This window comes from Dendrobates tinctorius, unplaced genomic scaffold, assembly GCF_039654945.1.
Source record: "Dendrobates tinctorius isolate UK_male_01 unplaced genomic scaffold, ASM3965494v1 ptg000011l, whole genome shotgun sequence".
Lineage (NCBI taxonomy): Eukaryota > Metazoa > Chordata > Amphibia > Anura > Dendrobatidae > Dendrobates > Dendrobates tinctorius.
The window spans coordinates 85191568-85213140 of NW_027361679.1; the positions used below are offsets into that span (position 1 = coordinate 85191568).

Genomic DNA, 21573 nt, shown 5'->3' on the forward strand with positions numbered 1-21573 from the left:
CTTCCCCTTCCCTGCACAGAGTACCCTAACTTACCTCCTCCCGACCACAGAGAGCAGCTCCTCAGCAGTCAGGTTCAGAGGTCTCCCTGCTGGCCTGGAGTGGGAAATGTGTTGTGTGTTGGTTTCACTGCTAGAGAGATCCTTCGTTGCTCCCAAGCTTGACAACACACTCCCTAGGAGGAAGGCAATGCCACAGTGGCGACCTTACTCTTGGGGACGCCACAAGTGCACTGAGGCCCAGCCACTGCTGGATGATGCTGCTGGTACATTGACCCAGACCACTACACTCCCCTCGCACTCTACACAGCCAGAATCTGACCCAGAGGAAACTCAGGTTCCCCTTCCCGCATACTATACCACCTTACATGGTGACAAAGAGGAAGGTGCAGATGAAAGTGCAGGTTCCTTGAGCAGGTGGGGGGGCATACTCATGGGCGATGGCACTGGCACAGGGCACCGCATAGTATGCAAAAGTGTCTCTGCCGGTGGGAGGGAAAAAACAGCCAAGTGCAGTGAGATGGGAGATGGGGACGACAAGGAGTTCAGAGTAGTGCAGGGATTCCCTAGCAAAGAGACTTATGTAATTGTTTTCAATGTTGGGACAGCAATTTTTGGGGAGCACTATACTCTGGTGAATGATATATGGGGCCCACCATACACTGGAGCATTCCAAAGGTGGACATCAGACACTGGAGCAGTATTTACAGGGCCCATTATACACTAGAGCAGTAGAAATGGGGCCCATTATATATGGAGCATTATTTGGGCCCATAGGACAGTGGAGCTTCATCCATTGGGACCAACATATACTGTAGCATTATGTGGAGCTCATCATATACGGTTTGAAACATTATATGGGAATAATGATTCCGTATGGAGAAATATATGGGCCTCATTACTCTGTATAGCGCACTAAGCGCTGGCCATAATACTGTATGGAGTTATATACTGTCCGTTTTTGGAGGTACTGGAGAATTTAAAATGGATATCAGTCATGAGATGTAAGAAGTGAAGTATTTTTCATTGTACTATACTGCTATTTCTCTGCCGTATCGGAGCATCATGAGTTGTGGTATGTGTTAAAGGGGCGCTCTTTGGCCCTGGGCCCACGAAAACCTGGAGCCAGCCCTCCCCCCCACAACTGTAGCCAAATAACCCCCATTTTTCAGTGCGTAACTAGAATTATGAAGTTAATTAAGGTTGACAAGCTTCAGTAACAAGAATTTATGCTTCTGGCATTCAAATGGGCACTGTTGGTGTGTTTCCTGTCCTCCTCTCACTGCCGACTTTAATTCTCCATTGACTTACATTGGGTTTCGTGTTTCGGGTCGACCCCGACTTTTCCCTATAGTCAGCTGATTTTGCTCGACCCGACTTTTGGAAAAGTCGGGTTTCATGAAACGAAACTCGACCCTAAAAAAGCAAAAGTCGCTCAACACTACGGACGAGTGCTACGCGAGAAAAAATCACATAACATTCGGACCAATGTTAATCTATGGGGCAGCTCCCATCACCATTTTTTTCTCTCGGCCACATTATACGTGTGAGTGAAATCGCAGCATGCTGCAATATGCACCGTATATAGGCTGAGACTTGCCAATGAAAGTCTATGGGTGCGAGAAAAACTTTCACACCACATGGACCATCTGTGTGACTTGCAAGAAATATGCACCAGTGTCCTTTGAAAAGTCGGCAACTCATGTGCAGTGTACAGTAAAATCACACTGACAGCTTACAATAGAATAGATAGAATAGATATATACAAACAGTATAGGTGTGTGTATATATATATATATATATATAGTGGGGCAAAAAAGTATTTAGTCAGTCAGCAATAGTGCAAGTTCCACCACTTAAAAAGATGAGAGGCGTCTGTAATTTACATCATAGGTAGACCTCAACTATGGGAGACAAACTGAGAAAAAAAAATCCAGAAAATCACATTGTCTGTTTTTTTTTCATTTTATTTGCATATTATGGTGGAAAATAAGTATTTGGTCAGAAACAAAATTTCATCTCAATACTTTGTGATATATCCTTTGTTGGCAATGACAGAGGTCAAACGTTTTCTGTAAGTCTTCACAAGGTTGCCACACACTGTTGTTGGTATGTTGACCCATTCCTCCATGCAGATCTCCTCTAGAGCAGTGATGTTTTTGGCTTTTCGCTTGGCAACACGGACTTTCAACTCCCTCCAAAGGTTTTCTATAGGGTTGAGATCTGGAGACTGGCTAGGCCACTCCAGGACCTTGAAATGCTTCTTATGAAGCCACTCCTTCGTTGCCCTGGTGGTATGCTTTGGATCATTGTCATGTTGAAAGACCCAGCCACGTTTCATCTTCAATGCCCTTGCTGATGGAAGGAGGTTTTCACTCAAAATCTCACGATACATGGCCCCATTCATTCTTTCATGTACCCGGATCAGTCGTCCTGGCCCCTTTGCAGAGAAACAGCCCCAAAGCATGATGTTTCCACCACCATGCTTTACAGTAGGTATTGTGTTTGATGGATGCAACTCAGTATTCTTTTTCCTCCAAACACGACAAGTTGTGTTTCTACCAAACAGTTCCAGTTTGGTTTCATCAGACCATAGGACATTCTCCCAAAACTCCTCTGGATCATCCAAATGCTCTCTAGCAAACTTCAGATGGGCCCGGACATGTACAGGCTTAAGCAGTGGGACATGTCTGGCACTGCAGGATCTGAGTCCATGGTGGCGTAGTGTGTTACTTATGGTAGGCCTTGTTACATTGGTCCCAGCTCTCTGTAGTTCATTCACTAGGTCCCCCCGTGTGGTTCTGGGATTTTTGCTCACCGTTCTTGTGATCATTCTGACCCCACGGGGTGGGATTTTGCGTGGAGCACCAGATCGAGGGAGATTATCAGTGGTCTTGTATGTCTTCCATTTTCTAATTATTGCTCCCACAGTTGATTTCTTCACTCCAAGCTGGTTGGCTATTGCAGATTCAGTCTTCCCAGCCTGGTGCAGGGCTACAATTTTGTTTCTGGTGTCCTTTGACAGCTCTTTGGTCTTCACCATAGTGGAGTTTGGAGTCAGACTGTTTGAGGGTGTGCACAGGTGTCTTTTTATACTGATAACAAGTTTAAACAGGTGTCATTACTACATGTAATGAGTGGAGGAAAGAGGAGACTCTTAAAGAAGAAGTTACAGGTCTGTGAGAGCCAGAAATCTTGATTGCTTGTTTCTGACCAAATACTTATTTTCCACCATAATATGCAAATAAAATTTAAAAAAAACAGACAATGTGATTTTCTGGATTTTTTTTCTCAGTTTGTCTCCCATAGTTGAGGTCTACCTATGATGTAAATTACAGACGCCTCTCATCTTTTTAAGTGGTGGAACTTGCACTATTGCTGACTGACTAAATACTTTTTTGCCCCACTGTATATATATATATGTCAGTGACACACACACATATATATATATATCTTTATATTTCATAGACAGATAGCAGAATAGCCGATAATTCATTTGTCCGCTTCTGTAAAATCATTGCAGAAGTCAACAGGATAGGAGACATGGTTTACATACAGTAAACCATTGCAGAACATTTAGATTTATATATGTCAGTGACTAATACTGTTAGTAGTATGTGTGTGTAAGATTTGGGACCTGTATGCATTAAAAAAAAAGAATGTTTTCACGGAGAAAACTGGCGTGGGCTCCCGCGCAATTTTCTGCTCCAGAAAGGGAAAGCCAATGATGGAGGGCAGATGTTAATAGCCTAGAGAGGGACCATGGTTATTGACCCCCCCGGTTAAAAATATATCAAGGACACCTATCCATTACTAATCCTAAAGTTTGTAAAGGGTTAAATCAACACACACTCAAGCAGAAAAAAAAAATATTTTAATGAAATGAAAGACCACACAGTTTAGCCATCTTTATGATTCTGCTAATCCAAATGATTCATTATTCATGTCTTTTTTGCATACACTTTTCTATATTTGATATTTACATATGATTATGTCATCAAAATGGGTGTGGTTTTGTTTTTAAAGAATGTTTGTTTTATTTCATGCATCCCCGCTGAACCAATGAACTGTGACCTCGGTAAGATCCCCACTAGCACAGTGAGAAAAAGCCTCACGGGGCAAAGGCGAATTCACCACAGTTCACGGGGAGAATTTCACTGAGGTGAATTTGAACTGCGGTGAACTCGCCTTTGCACCCTGAGTCTTTTCCTCACTGTCCTAGCAGGGATCTCATGAGGTCACCGCAGTTCATTGGCACAGCTAGGTACGCAGTCTCAGTGACCTGCGGTAACCTCGACGTCACCGCTAGTCACTGCTGAAGGTCATTTCCCAGTGGTTCTCAGCCTGGACGGTCGCATCTTGGCACCGTCCAGGATGAAAATTATTTATCCCTCAGACATAGATTATGGTGTGAGATGGACTGGTGAGGGATATAGTTGGTTTTTTAATTTTTTTTTATATATATATATAATACAATCTATATAGTATAACTGTGCTTGTTATTTTTAAATAAAAAAGTAGATGAGTGTTTTGTTTTATTTCAAATAAAGGACTTTAATCATGCTGTTTGGTTATTTACCATATAACTATAGGAATAGTAATGGAGAGGTGTCTTATAGACACCGCTCTATTATTAATTCATGGGCTTGATGTCACCGGACAATACAAAGGTGACATAAACCTTACCAAATGAACCCCACTTACCACCGTTTCAGGGCAAGTGGGAAGAACTGGGCAAAGAGCCAGAATTGGAGCATCTAATAGATGCGCCTTTTCTGGGCAGCTGCAGGCTGCTATTTTTAGGCCGGGAAAGGCAATATCCATGGCCCCTTACCAGCTTAGGCATACCAGCCCCAGCTGTCTGCTTTAGCAATGCTGGTAGTCAAAAAAGGGGCAGACCCCACGCCATTTTTTTAAATTATTTATTTAAATAACAAAAAAAAGTGTGGGGACCCCTCTATTATTGATAACCAGTCTTGCTGCTTCTGACAGATGAGGGTAGCAGCCCCAGCTGTAAGTTTTACCTGGCTGGTTATCAAAAATACAGTGGAACCCATGCCGTTGTTTAAATTTATTTATTTATTTACAACGAAGGTGCTGGCTGATGAATATTCCCATCAGCCATCTCCTGCTCTCACCAGTGACCAGAGGTAAACTTTATACATCCGATCACAGCTGCGCCCATCTCTTATCGATATCGATAATTGATTGACCTAGTTGTGTGGCATGGCGCATTTTCCTGCTGGAAAAAACAGTCCTCAGAGCTGGGGAACATTGCCTGAGCAGAAGAAATCAACTGTTTTTCCAGGATAACCTTGCATGTGGCTTGATTCATACGTCCTTCGCAAAGTGTTTTGAGAAAGAACACGCTATTGTTCGAAACGCGTAATCTACTACTTGTTACTCATGTGAACACACCATTTTTTGCTCTGTTTTGGACTTGTTTTTAACAATAAATTGGACTTGAATTTGCAAAGCTGGACCTTTTTTCTTTTTCCTTCGCAAAGATTAACCTGCTCATTTCCAGCCAGAAGCATCCTCAGATCATCACCGATCCTCACCGATCCTCCACCAAATTTCTTAGTGGGTGCAAGACACTGTGGCTTGTACGCCTCTCCAGGTCTCTGTCTAACCATTAGACAACCAGGTGGTGGGCAAAGCTGAAAATTAGACTCATCAGAGAAGATTACCTTACTCCAGTCCTCTATGGTCCAATCCTTATGGTCTTTGGTAAACTTCAGCCTTTGGTATGGTTAAAAGTTATTTTTTCATTCCTATTACTTTTGGGATATTAATAGCACTTGTTTTGCCATCCAGCTTGTCCTATTGCAAGAGGATTGTGAACACCACAGCAGGGTTTTTTGTACTTTCCTTCGTTAAATAAGCTTTGGTTCAGGTGATCACCTAACCAGAAGCACATTAAGCAGAATGAGGTGTACTCTGGTTGGAATTCAACTAACACTGGAATGGAATAGCTGTCAGACATGTTGAGAAGCTGATTTTTATAAAACTGTCTTTTAATTTTTACCAGAGGAAAAAACAAGGCAAAAAAGCAGGGAAACAGCACATAGATTCAAAAAAAGTGAACTTTAATGCCCAATGGCGTGGCGACGTTTCGGATATGAAATCCTTTCTCAAGCAATGAGTATAACAATGGTGCAAGTATATATATGGTGCACATGTCAACAATTTAGTACATCAATTAAAACAAATAACATTAAAAATATACATTGTAGACAGTGACATAAAGTGCTCAGTGCATATATAGATAATTTGTCATAAGACAATATTATTAAGTAAATACATTACATAGACAGTGATAAATACATAAAAAAACTGACAAATATCAAAGTGATTTCAGGTGTCACATCTTTACAAGAGTTTAAAACACACTCACATTTTCAAAATGTTGCGTATGCAACTGCGCAAAGGAACCCTGGAGCTCAAAAATGCCATATTGGAAAAGGTTCCAAATACGGTATATGTTCATACAAAATGAATAGTGCGTCCATGCAGCTGCATTGCGCATGTCTGTGAAATCATGATGATCTACCCATAGTTCAATGCATGCGCAGCTGCGCAAAGGAACAGCAAAGCTCCGAAGTGCCATATTAGAAAAGGTTCAGGCGGCAATATATGCCCAAACAAGCTGGAACAATATATTCAAAAATTTGATCTATCATAATATTATTACATGAGTAACAATAAAAAATGGAAAAAGATGGACAGATAACAATATTGAATATTCACATAATCAAGAAAGATAACATAATTTTTTTAATGAAGGCATATAGAATGCAAAGTGTGAAGTACCAATAAAATAATATACAGAGAAATATGGCATAACTGATTGGTCAGGACTAGAGTTGAGCGACTTTGGTCGAATCGGGTTTCATGAAACAAAATTTGAGTCGGATGAAACTGGTCCGACTAGGGCAAAAAAAGTCGGAGTTTCGTCTGAAACCCGACCCCAATGCGAGTCAATGGGAAATAAAAGTCGGCATTGAGCGGATGACATTCATCCACTCATTCACCACTGAGTCAATATAGTTACCTTATACCTGTGGTTATATTTATTCATAGAGGAGCTATGTGTGAGATATATATGCACTAGCATGATGTTTTCTGTATGCCTGTTTCCCTGCAGTTTTGTCCTGGGCCTCGGTAATGTGGTTGGAATGACTTGTTCCACCTTATAGCCCCATCTTTTATCTGTCTGTATACATTTTTATACTTGTATTCTAATAAAATTAATTTTATTGTTGACCTGATGACTGTATTGCCTTTTGACTGTGACAGTATGGAAAGGCACGGAATGCTTGGGAAAAGCAGAATGCGGTCGTCCACCACTTGGTACAATGGTATCCCTTAGAGTATCTGGAGCCTACAGCTCGAATCAGAGCACAGGAACCTTTTTCATCTCCCAGCAAAGGGGAGCCAGAACAGGAACCATTACAGGGAAGTGGGCGCAGGATGAGCATCTCAGAGGCTAGAGGAGCCAGCATTGAGATGGAAAGCTCAAGATGAAAATATGAACTTCTGCAGTACAGAAACTGACATAGATTCTTTGTTATCAAGTAAAGTTGCGCTGTCAAAGCAGAATATGGTGTCTGTTCCTGAGTGTGTGATATCTTTCGGAGAAGGAACTATGGGATCAGCAGGACCTGCAAACGCAAGTGTGAGTTTTGTGCAATACTTCTACACCACACAACAGACAGGACATTATATATTCTTTGTGGGGTGCCATGGTGTACTGGAACAGCAGTCCCTCGCCATGAAGACTCCGAACCAGCGCCAGTCCTGAAACCAAGGGGACGTGACACCGGAGCTTCTGTGGTGAATGAACCTCAGCCCCAGACCTCTAGTCAAAGACCTAAGTTTGTAGCTGGCGCACCCCTCAGTTACCCACCCCAGTATCATGAAGGAGAGGGCCTCTTCCCATTCCCTGAGCAGGAAATGTGGATATCGGGGGGTGGTGGAGGAAAAGAAGAGATGGAAGAAGAAGATTTGGGCAGAGTTGTGGCATTCAGGAGGAAGAGCCATGGCTGGTCAGAGGACAAGGGGCCTACTCATGCACACCAGCCTGCCCAATGTTACGTTTCATCTGAGAGTCAGACACTTGAGACAAGATGTACGTGAATGCGAGCTCCTTAAAATTTCAGTGACCACTGCGGGAAGGTGATTGTGTCACCTTCATTAAGGATAGTGGACCCCTTAGTGTTTAGTGTTTAGGGAAAGTTTAGAGATAAGGATAGAGCATAGATTAGGATAGGATTAGGTTTATATGAAGAGGAACATGTAACTTCGGCAGTCAATGACAGAAGCCTTTGTGTCTGGACGTTGCGGATGGTTTCTGCGCCCTAATTGGCTGCCGGAATCTCCACACATTAAGTTAATAACAAAGAAAAATACAGTCCACCACTAATCTGTCCTCTCCCCATCCCTTCCCTTCATCAAACATGTCTCCCCCCAACACTCATCATACAGCTCCAAAATCCTAACAAAAGCATTAATGGAAACGTGATCATTTACCAAGCTTTGGATGAATTTTGGATGAATTTTGCAGATTTTTAGGAAATGTGCTCGGAAATTCGAACACAAATCCAAATATGTAACGTTTGTGCCGAATTTTAGATTAGCGAACGTTTTCCAAAAAAGTTTGTTCATCTCTACTGGACTGGACTCATATTTATCCTGCACTTTATGCTGAGTGCTTACACATAGATTTGTAAATCTCTGAAATTTGTGATTCAGATGGAACCCCCGGCAGAAGATTCCCTGTAATGAGGCTAATGGAGGTACTGGGTGATCCTTTCTGGCTTATGATCTGGAGGTGTCCGTCTTTTTAGCCGTGCATAAAAGCACGGTCGACCACAGTTGTACTTCGGAAAAGAAAGACAATGCTGAACAGAGGTCAGACGGAGTCCAGAGTAACTCTGCTGCCTCATTATAGTGAATGGATCCCTTGGGGGTTTCATGTGAATCACATCACTTGAAGATTTAAATGTAAACCACAAAGTAAGTTCTTAGTGTAGAGCACAGGATAAATGTGATCCAAAATGTTATGTAAAATGTTCCCAATAAAAGCTTCAAATCAATGAACAAAAAAACAAGTTCCCAATCAGGTCTGTCATCTACTAACGGAAATATAGAGGGCTTCCACACTACTGGTAGTACAAAGGCTCTGGAAACCCCCCCCCAAATGAAAGTCTGCAAATTCTGCGCTCCCGAATCAAAATTCCCCTATCTCTTCTGAACTTCATAGTGTACATAAACCTCATATAGCGCCCACATGCTTGTCATTTCTGAGTGATGAGAGTCCACCTAATTTATGGGTACATGTCTCCAGAAGCATGAGCTGGGTATAATATACTGGACATTACAATGTACTGGGCAATATAACTTACTGGGCATTATAATGTACGGGCACAACAATAGCAGATTTGCAATTTTCCCTCACGAACATCCACTGCTGCTTGTTTCTGGAAAATACCCATGGAGTCAAAATCGCCACTACACCTGTAGATAAATTCCCAAAGGGGTATAATTTCCAAAATGGGGTCACTTGAGGGGAGATTCTGCTTTTCTTGCATTTAAAGGCTCTGTATATGGAATCTGCAAACTATTCTTGGAAAATCTGTGCTCCAGTAGTCAAATGGCACTCCATCCCTCCCGAGTCTCGCCATATGACTAGGCAGTACTGAACAGCCATATATGAGGTATTTCCACATTCAGCAAAAATTGTAGGATACATTTTGGTGCCATTTTTACCCATTTCCCAATGTGAGAATGTAAACTATGGAACTAAATCAAAAGCTTAGTGGCAAAAATGTAATTATTTTTTCTTCACTGCTCAATGGTATAAAATTTTGTGACCCACCTGTGGTGTCAGTATGATCACTGCACCCCTAGACGAATTCATTGAGAGGTGTAGTTTGTAAAATTGGGTCACTTATGGGGGGGGTTCTGTTCTGGCACCTCATGGGCTCTGCCAATATGACAAGGCACCCTCAAACCATTCCAGCAAAATCTAAACTCAAATATTGCACTTCTTCCCTTCTGAGCTTTGCACTGTGCCTCAAAAGTAATTTTCAGAAAGAACACCGTGAGCACAATTCAAGATGGTGCTAAGGTTAGGTTCCCAAACCGTTAAAACAACAAATATGAACCTAGCACTCAACTTAAAGGTATTTGTAAGGCGGTTTATTGTAGTACACGGAAAAAGACATTTCGGTCAATGTGACCTTCTTCAGGTACGTGTGGTATATAGATTGTGTAGAGCTTATAGGCATCTATCAGAAAGGACGGGGCAAACGTGCCTCCAGATGCGGTGTCCACTGGCCGGTGGACACCGCATCTGGAGGCACGTTTGCCCCTCTCCTATATACTGACAAGCTCATTACCTTAGAGAAATCATTCTCCTCAATGCCTAAAGCACCATCATCCTTTCTGATAGATGCCTATAAGCGCTACACAATCCATATACCACACGTAACTGAAGAAGGTCACATTGACCGAAACGTCTTTTTCCATGTACTACAATAAACTGCCTTACAAATACCTATAAGTTGAGTGCTAGGTTCATATTTGTTTGTTCAAAAGTAATTTTTAACCACATATGGAATATGGGTGTACTCAAGAGAAATTGTAAAGAAAAGTTTGGTGTCCGTTGTCTCCTGTTTCTCTTGTGAAAATGAAAAAATTGGGGTTAAAAGAACATTTTTGTTGTAAAAATATATATTTTTGTCACTTTCACGGTTCAGCGTTGTAAAATTCTGTGAAGCACCTATGGGTTTAAAGTGCTCACCACACATTTATATAAATTCCTTGAGGGGTCTAGTTTCTAAAATAGGGTCACATGTGGGAGGTTTCCACTGGTTAGGCACATCAGGGGCTCTCCAAACGTGACATAACACCTGTAGATCATTCCATTAAAGGGAATCTGTTGCCACACTTGACTTTTCTAAACTATTAATATGAGCATAAAGGTTATTGACATCTCAAAAAGTCCTACCTGTGTGTCTCATATCGGGTGCCTTGTCGTTGATAAATCATCTTTTATCACTTTACATAAGTGACCTTTTCCAGGCTCTGGGGAGGATGTTGTCTGAAAGGTAACTCTGCCTCCAGAGCTTGTTTTAAAACCAAGGGGGAGTTACCAGTGTGATGTGTAAAGGTTACCAGTGTGATATGATATATAATGGTTGCTCTCTGCTCTCCTGATGTCACTGCAGAACTTATGATTATAACTGATACATCTGCAGGATCCTCTCAGCTTCAACTTCCAGCTCACAGGCAGACAGGGCTGCAATATTGTTGCAATACAGCAGACCTGAGAGAGAAGCAAAAAATGTATTTGCAAGACAAATTTAACTTCTCATGTTTAGTTATATGTCTCACTGGTAACTCCACGTTGTGTAAAAAAAAAGTAAAAAAAACATGTAAAACAAGCTCTGCAGGCAAAGGTGTCTTACAGGCACCATCCTCCTTAAAGCCTGGAAGAGGTAATTTATATAGTGATAAAAGATGATTTCTCAACAAGACATCTGATATGAGACTCACAGGTAGGACTTTTTCAGCATTCTATAGCCTATATGTTAATAGTTTAGATAGGTCAGATGTGGTGACAGATTCCTTTTAAAGTCTGCATTTCTAAATGTCACTCCTTTTCTGAGCCCGGCTGTGCTCCCAAACAGTGGTTTTCCCCCACATATGGGGTATCTGCATACTCAGAAGATATTACATAACAAATTTTGTGTTCCACTTTCTCCTGTTACCCTTGTGAAAATAAAAAATTTGGGACTAAAAGAACATTTTTGTGGGAAAAATGTCATTTCTTTTTTCACAGCTCCAAGTTATAAACTTATGTGACGCACCTGAGGGTTCACACACTTCTAGATACATTCCTTGAGGTGTGTAATTTCCAAAATGGGGTCATTTGAGGGGGGCTCCATTGTTAAGGCACATCAGGGGCTCTCCAAACGCAAGGTGGCGTCCGCTCTCAATTTCAGCCAATTTTGCTTTCAAAACGTCAAACGGTGCTCCTTCCCTTCCGAGCCCTGCTGTGCACCCAAACAGTAGTTTTCCCCCACATATGCAGAATCGACGTACTCAGTAAAAGTTGCACCTTTGTGAAAAAAATTGGGGCTAAAAGAACTTATATGTGTGAAAAATGTTATTTTTATTTTCACGGCTCTATGTTATAAACTTCTGTGAAGCACCTGGGAGATCAAGGTGTTCACCATACATTTACATACACTGCTCAAAAAAATAAAGGGAACACTAAAATACCACATCCTAGATATCTCTGAATGAAATATTCCAGTTGCAAATTTTTATTCATTGCATAGTGGAATGTGTTCAGAACAATAAAACATAACAATTATCAATGTAAATCAAAATGCATATCCCATGGAGGTCTGGATTTGGAATGATACTCAAAATCAAAGTGGAAAATCAAATTACAGGCTGATCCAACTTCAATGGAAATGCCTCATGACAAGGAAAAGATGCTCAGTATTGTGTGTGGCCTCCATGTGCCTGTATGACCTCGCTACTGTACAACGCCTAGGGCATGCTCCTGATGAAGCGGTGGATGGTCTCCTGAGGGATCTCCTCCCAGACCTGGACTAAAGCATCTGCCAACTCCTGGACAGTCTGTGGTGCAACATGACATTGGTGGATGGAGCGAGACATGATGTCCCAGATGTGCTCAATCGGATTCAGGCCTGGGAAACGGGTGGGCCAGTCCATAGCTTCAATGCCTTCATCTTGCAGGAACTGCTGACACACTCTAGCCACATGAGGTCTGGCATTGTCCTGCATTAGGAGGAACCCAGGGCCAACCGCACCAGCATATGGTCTCACAAAGGGTCTGAGGATCTCATCTCAGTACCTAATGGCAGTCAGGCTACCTCTGGCAAGCAAATGGAGGGCTGTGCGGCCCTCCAAAGAAATGCCACCCCACACCATTACTGACCCACTGCCAAACTGGTCATGCAGAAGGATGTTTCAGGCAGCAGATTGCTCTCCATGGCATCTCCAGACTCTGTCACGTCTGTCACGTGCTCAATGTGAACCTGCTTTCATCTGTTAAGAGCACAGGGCTCCAGTGGTGAATTTTCCAATCCTGGTGTTCTGTGGTAAATGCCAAGCATCCTGCACGGTGTTGGGCTGTGAGCACAACCCCCATCTGTGGATGTCGGGCCCTCAGATCATCCTCATGGAGTCGGTTTCTAACCGTTTGTGCAGACACAGACACAGTGGCCTGCTGGAGGTCAATTTGCAGGGTTCTGGCAATGCTCCTCCTGTTTCTCCTTGCACAAAGGCGGAGGTAGCGGTCCTGATGCTGAGTTGTTGCCCTCCTACGGACTCCTCCACGTCTCCTGGTGTACTGGCCTGTCTCCTGGTAGCGCCTCCAGCCTCTGAACACTATGCTGACAGACACAGCAAACCTTTTTGCCAAAGCTCGCATTGATGTGCCATCCTGGATGAGCTGCACTACCTGAGCCACTTGTGTGGGTTGTAGAGTCTGTCTCATGCTACTACAAGTGTGAAAGCACAACCAACATTCAAAAGTGACCAAAACATCAGCCAGAAAGCATTGGTACTGAGATGTGGTCTGTGGTCCCCACCTGCAGAACCACTCCTTTATTTAGGGTGTCTTCATAATTGCCAATAATTTTCATCTGTTGTCTATTCCATTTGCACAACAGCATGTGAAATTGATTGTCAATCAGTGTTGCTTCCTCAATGGACAGTTTGATTTCACAGAAGTTTGATTTACTTGGAGTTATATTCTGCTGTTTAAGTATTCCCTTTATGTTTTTGAGCAGTGTATGCTCTTTGATGGGTGTAGTTTCCAAAATGGGGTTATTTGTGGGGAGCTTTCACTATTTATGCACATCAGGGGCTCTCCAAATGTGACATGGCTTCCGCTAATGATTTCAGTCAATTTTGCGCTCTAAAAGTTAAATGGCGGTCCTTCCCTTTTATGAAAAAAAAGTTAAAGGTTAATTTTTTTCTTTCCACATTGCATTAATTCCTGGGAAGCACCTGAAGAGTTAATACATTTCTTAAATGTGGTTTTGAAGAATTTTAGGGGTGCATAGTTTAGAATGATGTTACTTTTGTATTTTTTCTGTTATGTGGGCCCCTCAAAGTTACTTCAAATGTGATATGGTCCCTAAAAAATTGTTTTTGTAAATTTTGTTAGAATAATGAGAAATTGCTGATCAACTTTTAATCATCCTAACTTCCTAACAAAAAAGATATGTTTCAAAAATGATGCAGATGTAAAGTGGACATCTACTTTGGTAAATGTTATTTCTGAACTCATTAGGCCGGTTTCACATTAGCGCTTTTTCAGCGCACGCATGGCCGGGGGTAGCTCCGCCCCCGAGCCGGCTCTCTGCCCGGCGTGCCCGCCCCTTGCTTGTAGCGCCGCCTACTAGCGGACAGCGGCGCCTGCGATCGGCGCACCCTATCTTTAGCATAGGGTGCGCAGATCGTGCGCAGGCCGTGCGCTAGTTGCGCTTTGACCTGCGCTGCGCACTTTTGACGGTGCGCCGTGCGCGCCAAAATCAAACTTTTCGGATTTTGGCGCGCACGGCTCACCGTCAAAAGTGCGCAGCGCAGGTCAAAGCGCAACTAGCGCACGGCCTGCGCACGATCTGCGCACCCTATGCTAAAGATAGGGTGCGCCGATCGCAGGCGCCGCTGTCCGCTAGTAGGCGGTGCTACAAGCAAGGGGCGGGCACGCCGGGCAGAGAGCCGGCTCGGGGGCGGAGCTACCCCCGGCCGTGCGTGCGCTGAAAAAGCGCTAATGTGAAACCGGCCTCAGTGTGATATAACACTCTGATTTAAGGGCATAAGAATTAACATTTTAAAATCGCGAAATTTTCAACATTTTTGCCAAATTTCCGATACTTTCACAAATAAGCACAAGTCATATCGAACAAACTAAAATTAGTATTATGAAATACAATATATCATGAGAAAACAATCACTGGTGTCCATTAACCCCTTTCTGACCTTAGATGTACTATTTCATCCATGTGCCCTGGGACTTAATGCCCATGGATGGAATAGTACACCATCATCGATCAGCGGCGCTCACGGGGGGAGAGCGACTGATTGCAGTCGGGTGTCAGCTGATTATCACAGCTGACATGTATATTGTACTTCATTGTACTTGGAATTTTTTCCATTTTCTGTTACACGACATAGTAAAACTAATGGTGTCATTCAAAAGTACAACTTGTCCCGCAAAAAACAAGCCCTCACATGGCCATTTTGACCAAAAATAAAAAATAGTTATGGCTCTGAGGAGAAGGGGAGCAAAAAATGAAAATGGTACAATGTTTTTACATGACTTTATATATCCAAGTTTGTCTAAACAGAAGGATTTGACATTATATGGTTACTTCTTGAAATATTCAAAATTCTTATTGTAAACTAATTATGTAACTGAACTGTTTTTCTTGAACAGAGAATAGTTCATAAAGTCCTGAAGTGTCACTTTTTCAGTCCCAAAAGTACTAAAAAATGTAACATGCTTCTACAAGATTTGTTAATAGCTGAAAGGGTTAGGTCTCTGTTCAACCCGCTAATTATATAATCCTGAAGAAATGCAAACAGAATAAAGCAAACCCAATAACACTACTCTCTTTCATACTAGCTAAAATCTCCTGGAAATTTTTTAGCATATTCAACAGACCAAATGAGTAAAATTGCTGTATATTAATATAGTAGATATATTTGGCATATATTTCTCATATGCTCTCTTGCTTGATCATAGAGGATGTAAAAACACAATTGTATCCTAAGCAGTGCCTATTGTACCCAAGTTCTTAAGCTTTTAAAATAGCATCTGTGTATGCGGGACTTCATAGGAATTGTAAAGTGGATTAAACAACTCTTTTTATATTTAGACTTAGATTTAGGCTGTATATCCACGTAAGCGTTTTTTTCCTCGTTTTTTAAGCGTTTTTCTGGCAAAAATGCTTAAAAACACTTACAAGAAGCATCCCATTCATTTTAATGAATTCCGCACTTTTTGTGCACATTGGGTTTTTTTCCACGAAAAAAAGTATCACGGTAAAAAACGCAGCATGCTCATTAATTTCGTGGAAAAATCTGCATTTCTAACTATATTCTATGAGCAGGAGGATGTAAAAAATGCATAAAAAAGCGCAAAAATGCACAAAAATCGCGCAAAAAAAAAAGAGCAAAAAACGCACGTTTATCCTGGGAAGGAGTCCGTTTTTTTCTGCATACGTGGGTACATAGCTTTAAATTTCAGACTGTTCCCAGATGTATAGTATATATATAAATGATTGCTATGCGCCCTTTACTTGCTCACCACACTGAGAAAGTGAGTGATAATGTGAAAGATTTAGTATCTGTAGCGATTAGCAGGAACTATATGCAAACTAGAGGCAGCAATCTCAGAAACAAAATTCTCCAAGAAATTGGCACAGAGCAGAAATGTTTTAAAAAGTGTTCAAGCTGATCATACAGTCGAACAAGGCAGCACCTGCTCCATTCAGTGACCTCTAGTGACCTGCTTTTGTTCACTGACCTTTTAGGCCATGTGCACAAGTTGCGGATTCTGCTGCGGTTTTGGCCCTGTGGATCCGTAGCAGTTTCTGCTGCGTTGTACAGTACCACTATAGTCAATGGAAAATGAAAAACGCAGTGCACACGCTGTGGATTTTTCCGCGCGTATTTGCTGCGGTTTTAAATCCCCAGCATGTCAATTCTTTGTGCGGAATCCGCAGCGGTTTTACACCTGCTCCGTTGTCCAGGTGTCAAACCGCCGGGGAAAACCGCAGGCTAATCCGCAGGTGAACCGCAGGTCTTTTGACCTGCAGATTTTTCCAAATCTGCGTGGAAAAATCCGCAGCACAATCCGCAGTGAAAACAGTGACAATGAAGATTGCATAATGACCTTAGTAAGGACCGTCACCGCAGCTAGTTAAATCTGGTAAAGGTGGACAATATTTAGTGCTATATGCTATGCTGATTGTCTGAGTAGTCTATATGTAACGATTACACCCCTCAGTGCTGAGCTGTCTGTGCAGTAACTGACAACTTAGAATTGTTATTTTCTGGAGAATAAAGTTACTCCAGCACTAGAGTGTCATTGTATCTGGAATTTCGGTCTGACAAGCGAAGGGTTAATATCATGGTATCTGGCATTTTGGTCTGACAAGTGAAGGGTTAATGGTTGGAGCCTCTCTTTGGTCTCAGGGAGGGTATTTATGGCCACAGGCGAGCAACCTTCCCTGTCGTTTATACTTCATACTTGAGTGTGTCCGACCCTGCCTTTGCTAAGTGCCTCTCGCCTTTTTCCGTGTTTGTGGTGTGTATGACCTGGTCTGGATTTTGGTTTTTGTCTCTTGGCTTCCTGATTTGGTACCGTCCTGCTCGACCCGTGTTCTGACCTTTGGCTCCCCTAGACTACTCTCTGACTTTCTGATTTTGTACCGTGCAGCCCGACCCGTGCCTGACCTCCTGCTTCCCTGACCATTCTTGCTCTGCCTGACTCTGTACCGCATTGATTCTTCTGTGTATGACTTCTGGATTGCCTGACTATCGCTACTGTATAAACCCCTGGCTCTCTGAGCCCTCTGCCTGTCACTTCAGCGTCCCTGCGATAAGCTCCGCCTCCTCTGACATCACAGGTCACGTGGTGGTAGGTCCTGCAGCCTCTGAGTGCTTCTGCAAGCGCTCCGCCCCTTCCACAGGTCCTGCGACCTCCCAAGCTGTGTTCCTGCACTGGTCCCTCTGACAGCCCCGTGGTCTGAGTTCCTTCCCGAGCGCCGGGACCGCTGACCGGTCACGCTACACTCCTGCAGATAAGGGTAAACGTGATATAGAGATGAGAGAAATGATAAACTCTCTGTAAGGGGTTAGACAGACGGCCATGTTTCTCATGCGAGGATCACATCGCCCTGCACGGACTGGCCCGACACCTCTCCTGACCTGAGAATGACAGCATGAGGTTTTTCTATGCAGCTGCCACACTCAGGTCAGGAGAGCCGATGGTCAGTCCAAGGATTGAGATGCCATCCTCGCGCTAGAAATGTGGCTGTCTGCCCTCAAAATCAAGAAATTCCATGCCAGAAATCAATAATATGTCACCTTGCAACAAAGATTAGAGAATATCTGTTAACAGTGGAACTTGTGTAGCAAAGTACATTATGTGGCAAGAACAATCGCTACTCATTTCTGCATCAGACTTAGAAATAACTGTACCTATAACTGATTTTTCCATTCTCAAGTCGGCAGATAACATCGTGCTATGTATATTAAATTTGATCAGGAAATACATTTATTTTTTTTAAATGATTAGTCTACTGTCACAAGCACAGTATCACATACCAGACTTGTTAACTACACATGTGACTTGGAAAGAGTGGGGGTGAAGACTAAAGCAGCATAGTTTTTAGTAAAGTAGGTCATGCCGCCTTATCAACGTCTTCTGCATTATAAATGTTTCTTTGTCTCTCTTACGCTATCTTTAGCAATGGAAAATATTTATTAGTTGTTCTACAGAATTCGCAAAGCAGCTAAAAGTCAAAAACTATGTGATAATTGTACCACATCCTAAAATTAAGAATAATGCACTTAAAGGTTATGGACACCTAGCTTGCATAAATATATCGTCTGCTGTTTTTTATGCTAGGTTTATAGATTATTTTATAGTACTTAATCAATATCATTTTATTATTAATATTTATTACTATAATTACATATTTGATTATGGAACTCACACAGACAAATATGATAACAATTTTGTGTCAAATAATAGTAAATCTTAGCGTCACATACAAGATATATATATATATATATTATATATTTAGATAGATAGATAGATAGATATTACACATGTAATAATGTGTGTATCTTAATATAAACTCACTCATATGCTGTATATATACTGTATACATGTGTGTATATACATATATGTGTAGACATATATAATATATATATATACAGTATATATATATACACACACACACACATCTATATATACATTGGGGAAAATAAGTATTTGATACACTGCCGTTGCAAGTTTTCCCACCTACATAGAATGGAGAGGTCTGTAATTTTTATCGTAGGTGCACTTCAACTGAGGGACAGAATCTTAAAAGAAATCCAGAAAGTCACATTGTATGATTTTACATAATTAATTTGCATTTTATTGCATTAAATAATAAATATAATAAAAAAACTTAATATTTGCTATTGAAACCTTTGTTTGCAATTACAGATGTCAGACATTTCCTGTAGTTCTTGACCAAGTTTGCACACACTGCAGCAGGGATTTTGGCCCACTCCTCCTTACAGATCTTCTCCAGATGTTTCAGGTTTCGGGGCTATCACTGAGCAACATTCAGTTTCAGCTCCATCCAAAGATTTTCTATTGGGTTCAGGTTTGGAGACTGGCTAGGCCCCTCCAGGACCCTGAAACGCTTCCGAGCCACTCCTTAGTTGCTATGGCTGTGTGTTTGGGTCATTGTCATACTCGGAAAGAGGTTGTTGGCCAAAATCTTGCGATACATGATCCCATCCATCCTCCCTTCAATACGATGTAGCTATCCTGTCCCATTTTGCAGAAAAGCACCCCTTAAAGTATGATGTTTCCTCACCATGCTTCACGCTTGGGACAGTGTTCTTGGGGTTGTACGCTTTCTACTTCTTCCTCCAAATAGGACAAGTGAAGTTGATACCAAATAGTTCTATTTTGGTCTCATTTGACCACATGACCTTCTATGCCTCCTCTGAATCATGCAGATGGTCACTGGCAAACTTCAAATGGGCCTGGACATGTGCTGGCTTAAGCAGGGAGACCTTGTGTGCCCTGCAGGATTTAATGACTGCATAGTGTGTTACTAGTTTGAGACTGTGGTCCCAGCTCTCTTCAGGTCATTGACCAGGTCCTCCTGTGTAGTTCTGGGCTGATTCCTGACCTTTCTCAGAATCATCCTTACCCCACGAGCCGAAATCTTGCATGGAGCCACAGAATGAGGAAGATTGACAGACATCTTGTGTTTCTTTCATTTTCTAATAATTGTGTCAACAGTTGTTGCCTTCTCACCAAACTGCTTGCCTATTGTCCTGTAGCCCATCCGCAACCTTGTGCATGTTTCCAATTTTGTCCATGGTGTTCTTAGACAGCTCTTTGGTCTTGGCCATGATGGAGATATTGGAGTGTCATTGATTGTGTGGACAGGTGTCTTCTATACAGGTAACACGTTCAAACTGGTGCAATTAATACAGGTAATGAGTGCAGAGTATGAGGACTTCTTATAGAAAAACTAACAGGTCTGTGATAGCAGAATTCTTGCTGGTTGGTAGGTGATCATGTACTTATTTCATGCAATAAAATGCTATTTAATTATTTAAGGATCATACAATGTGATTTTCTAGTTTTTATTTTTAGATTCTGTCTCACAGTTGAAGTGTACCTGCGATAACAATTACAGGCCTCTCCATTCTTTGTAGGTGGGAAAACTTGCAAAATTGGCAGTGTATCAAATACTTATTTTCCACACTGTATATATGTTACCTGTATAAAAGAAAGTAAAAAGAGTATTTTATACACTGCCGATTTTACTTGTTTTCCCACGTATAACACATATGTATCCATATATATATATATATATATATATAATCTCCATACATAACACATCATTTTCTTATCAGCGCTTTAAAATATAAAAAAATCAAGTTTTTATGAAATGTTTTATGGCCAGAATGTCAAAAACTGGTGAATTCATGTAAGCAATAAAAGCTATGCCCAATTTCAAGAGTAGGGTAGCTATTTTCTCAGACTACTGAAAAATGTGACATAATATCTTCAAGGGCAAAATACTGCTGGCTTAGATGCATTTGGTTTTCTTGCCACAATCTTATATGAGTCTCTAGCTTCTCTTCTAGTACTGACCATTAAACCAGTGCTGGTCTATTTGTCCCTTTGACCTGATTCTTTTAACCTCACTCTATTTCTATCATTAGCTCTTCAAACCTGACCTTGCAATTTTTACTATTAAACTTTCTCTAATTTCTTGACTCCCTCGCTCTCGGTGATTATGGCCAATCTTTTAGCCAAATTCAAATGTGTTCCCCATATACTGCTCCTAAATTATGCTTTTTTTTCTGTAACTATAGTTAGAAGCATAATTATTACCTGAATCCTGTGACAAACTCTTCAACATGTGGGGTGGTGTAGACATTTAATGACGAGTCTTCTCACAACTGATGTTAGGTGCCTATACCCTCATTTCAAAGAAGGGGAAGAGAAGGAGGAGCAACACGAACATCAGAACACAGACAGCAAAATATAAGCTTGATGACTTTGTAAGATACCGAAAAGCTCGCACCTGCAGAATTCCCCCTTTACTCAAACTTGTTAAAGTTCTGTAGAAATCGAAGACTTGTTCAGAAATTCTATTTTATGAGTTTAGTAACAGATGACATTGTGGAATGATAAATATATGTAACTTAAAAAAATAATAATTTTTTTTGTGGTATTGCTATTTACCTAAGAAAGAATTATGTCGGATG

General features: G+C 41.6%; 1 protein-coding gene across 2 annotated transcripts in view; it reads right to left on the reverse strand.

Annotated features, from left to right (window-relative positions):
- Positions 1 to 21276, reverse strand: part of ZAP70 (zeta chain of T cell receptor associated protein kinase 70) — a 258830-nt gene extending 237554 nt beyond the window's left edge. The window contains exon 1 of one of the 2 annotated variants that reach the window (XM_073544114.1): positions 21197 to 21276. Coding sequence is in view for 1 of the 2 variants with exons in the window: in XM_073544107.1 (XP_073400208.1) it covers positions 21197 to 21242 (46 nt within the window). In the remaining variant the exon portion in view is untranslated. The remainder of the gene's footprint in view (positions 1 to 21196) is intronic. The other variant, XM_073544107.1, reaches the window with a different exon arrangement.
- Between the last annotated feature and the right edge of the window lie 297 nt (positions 21277 to 21573).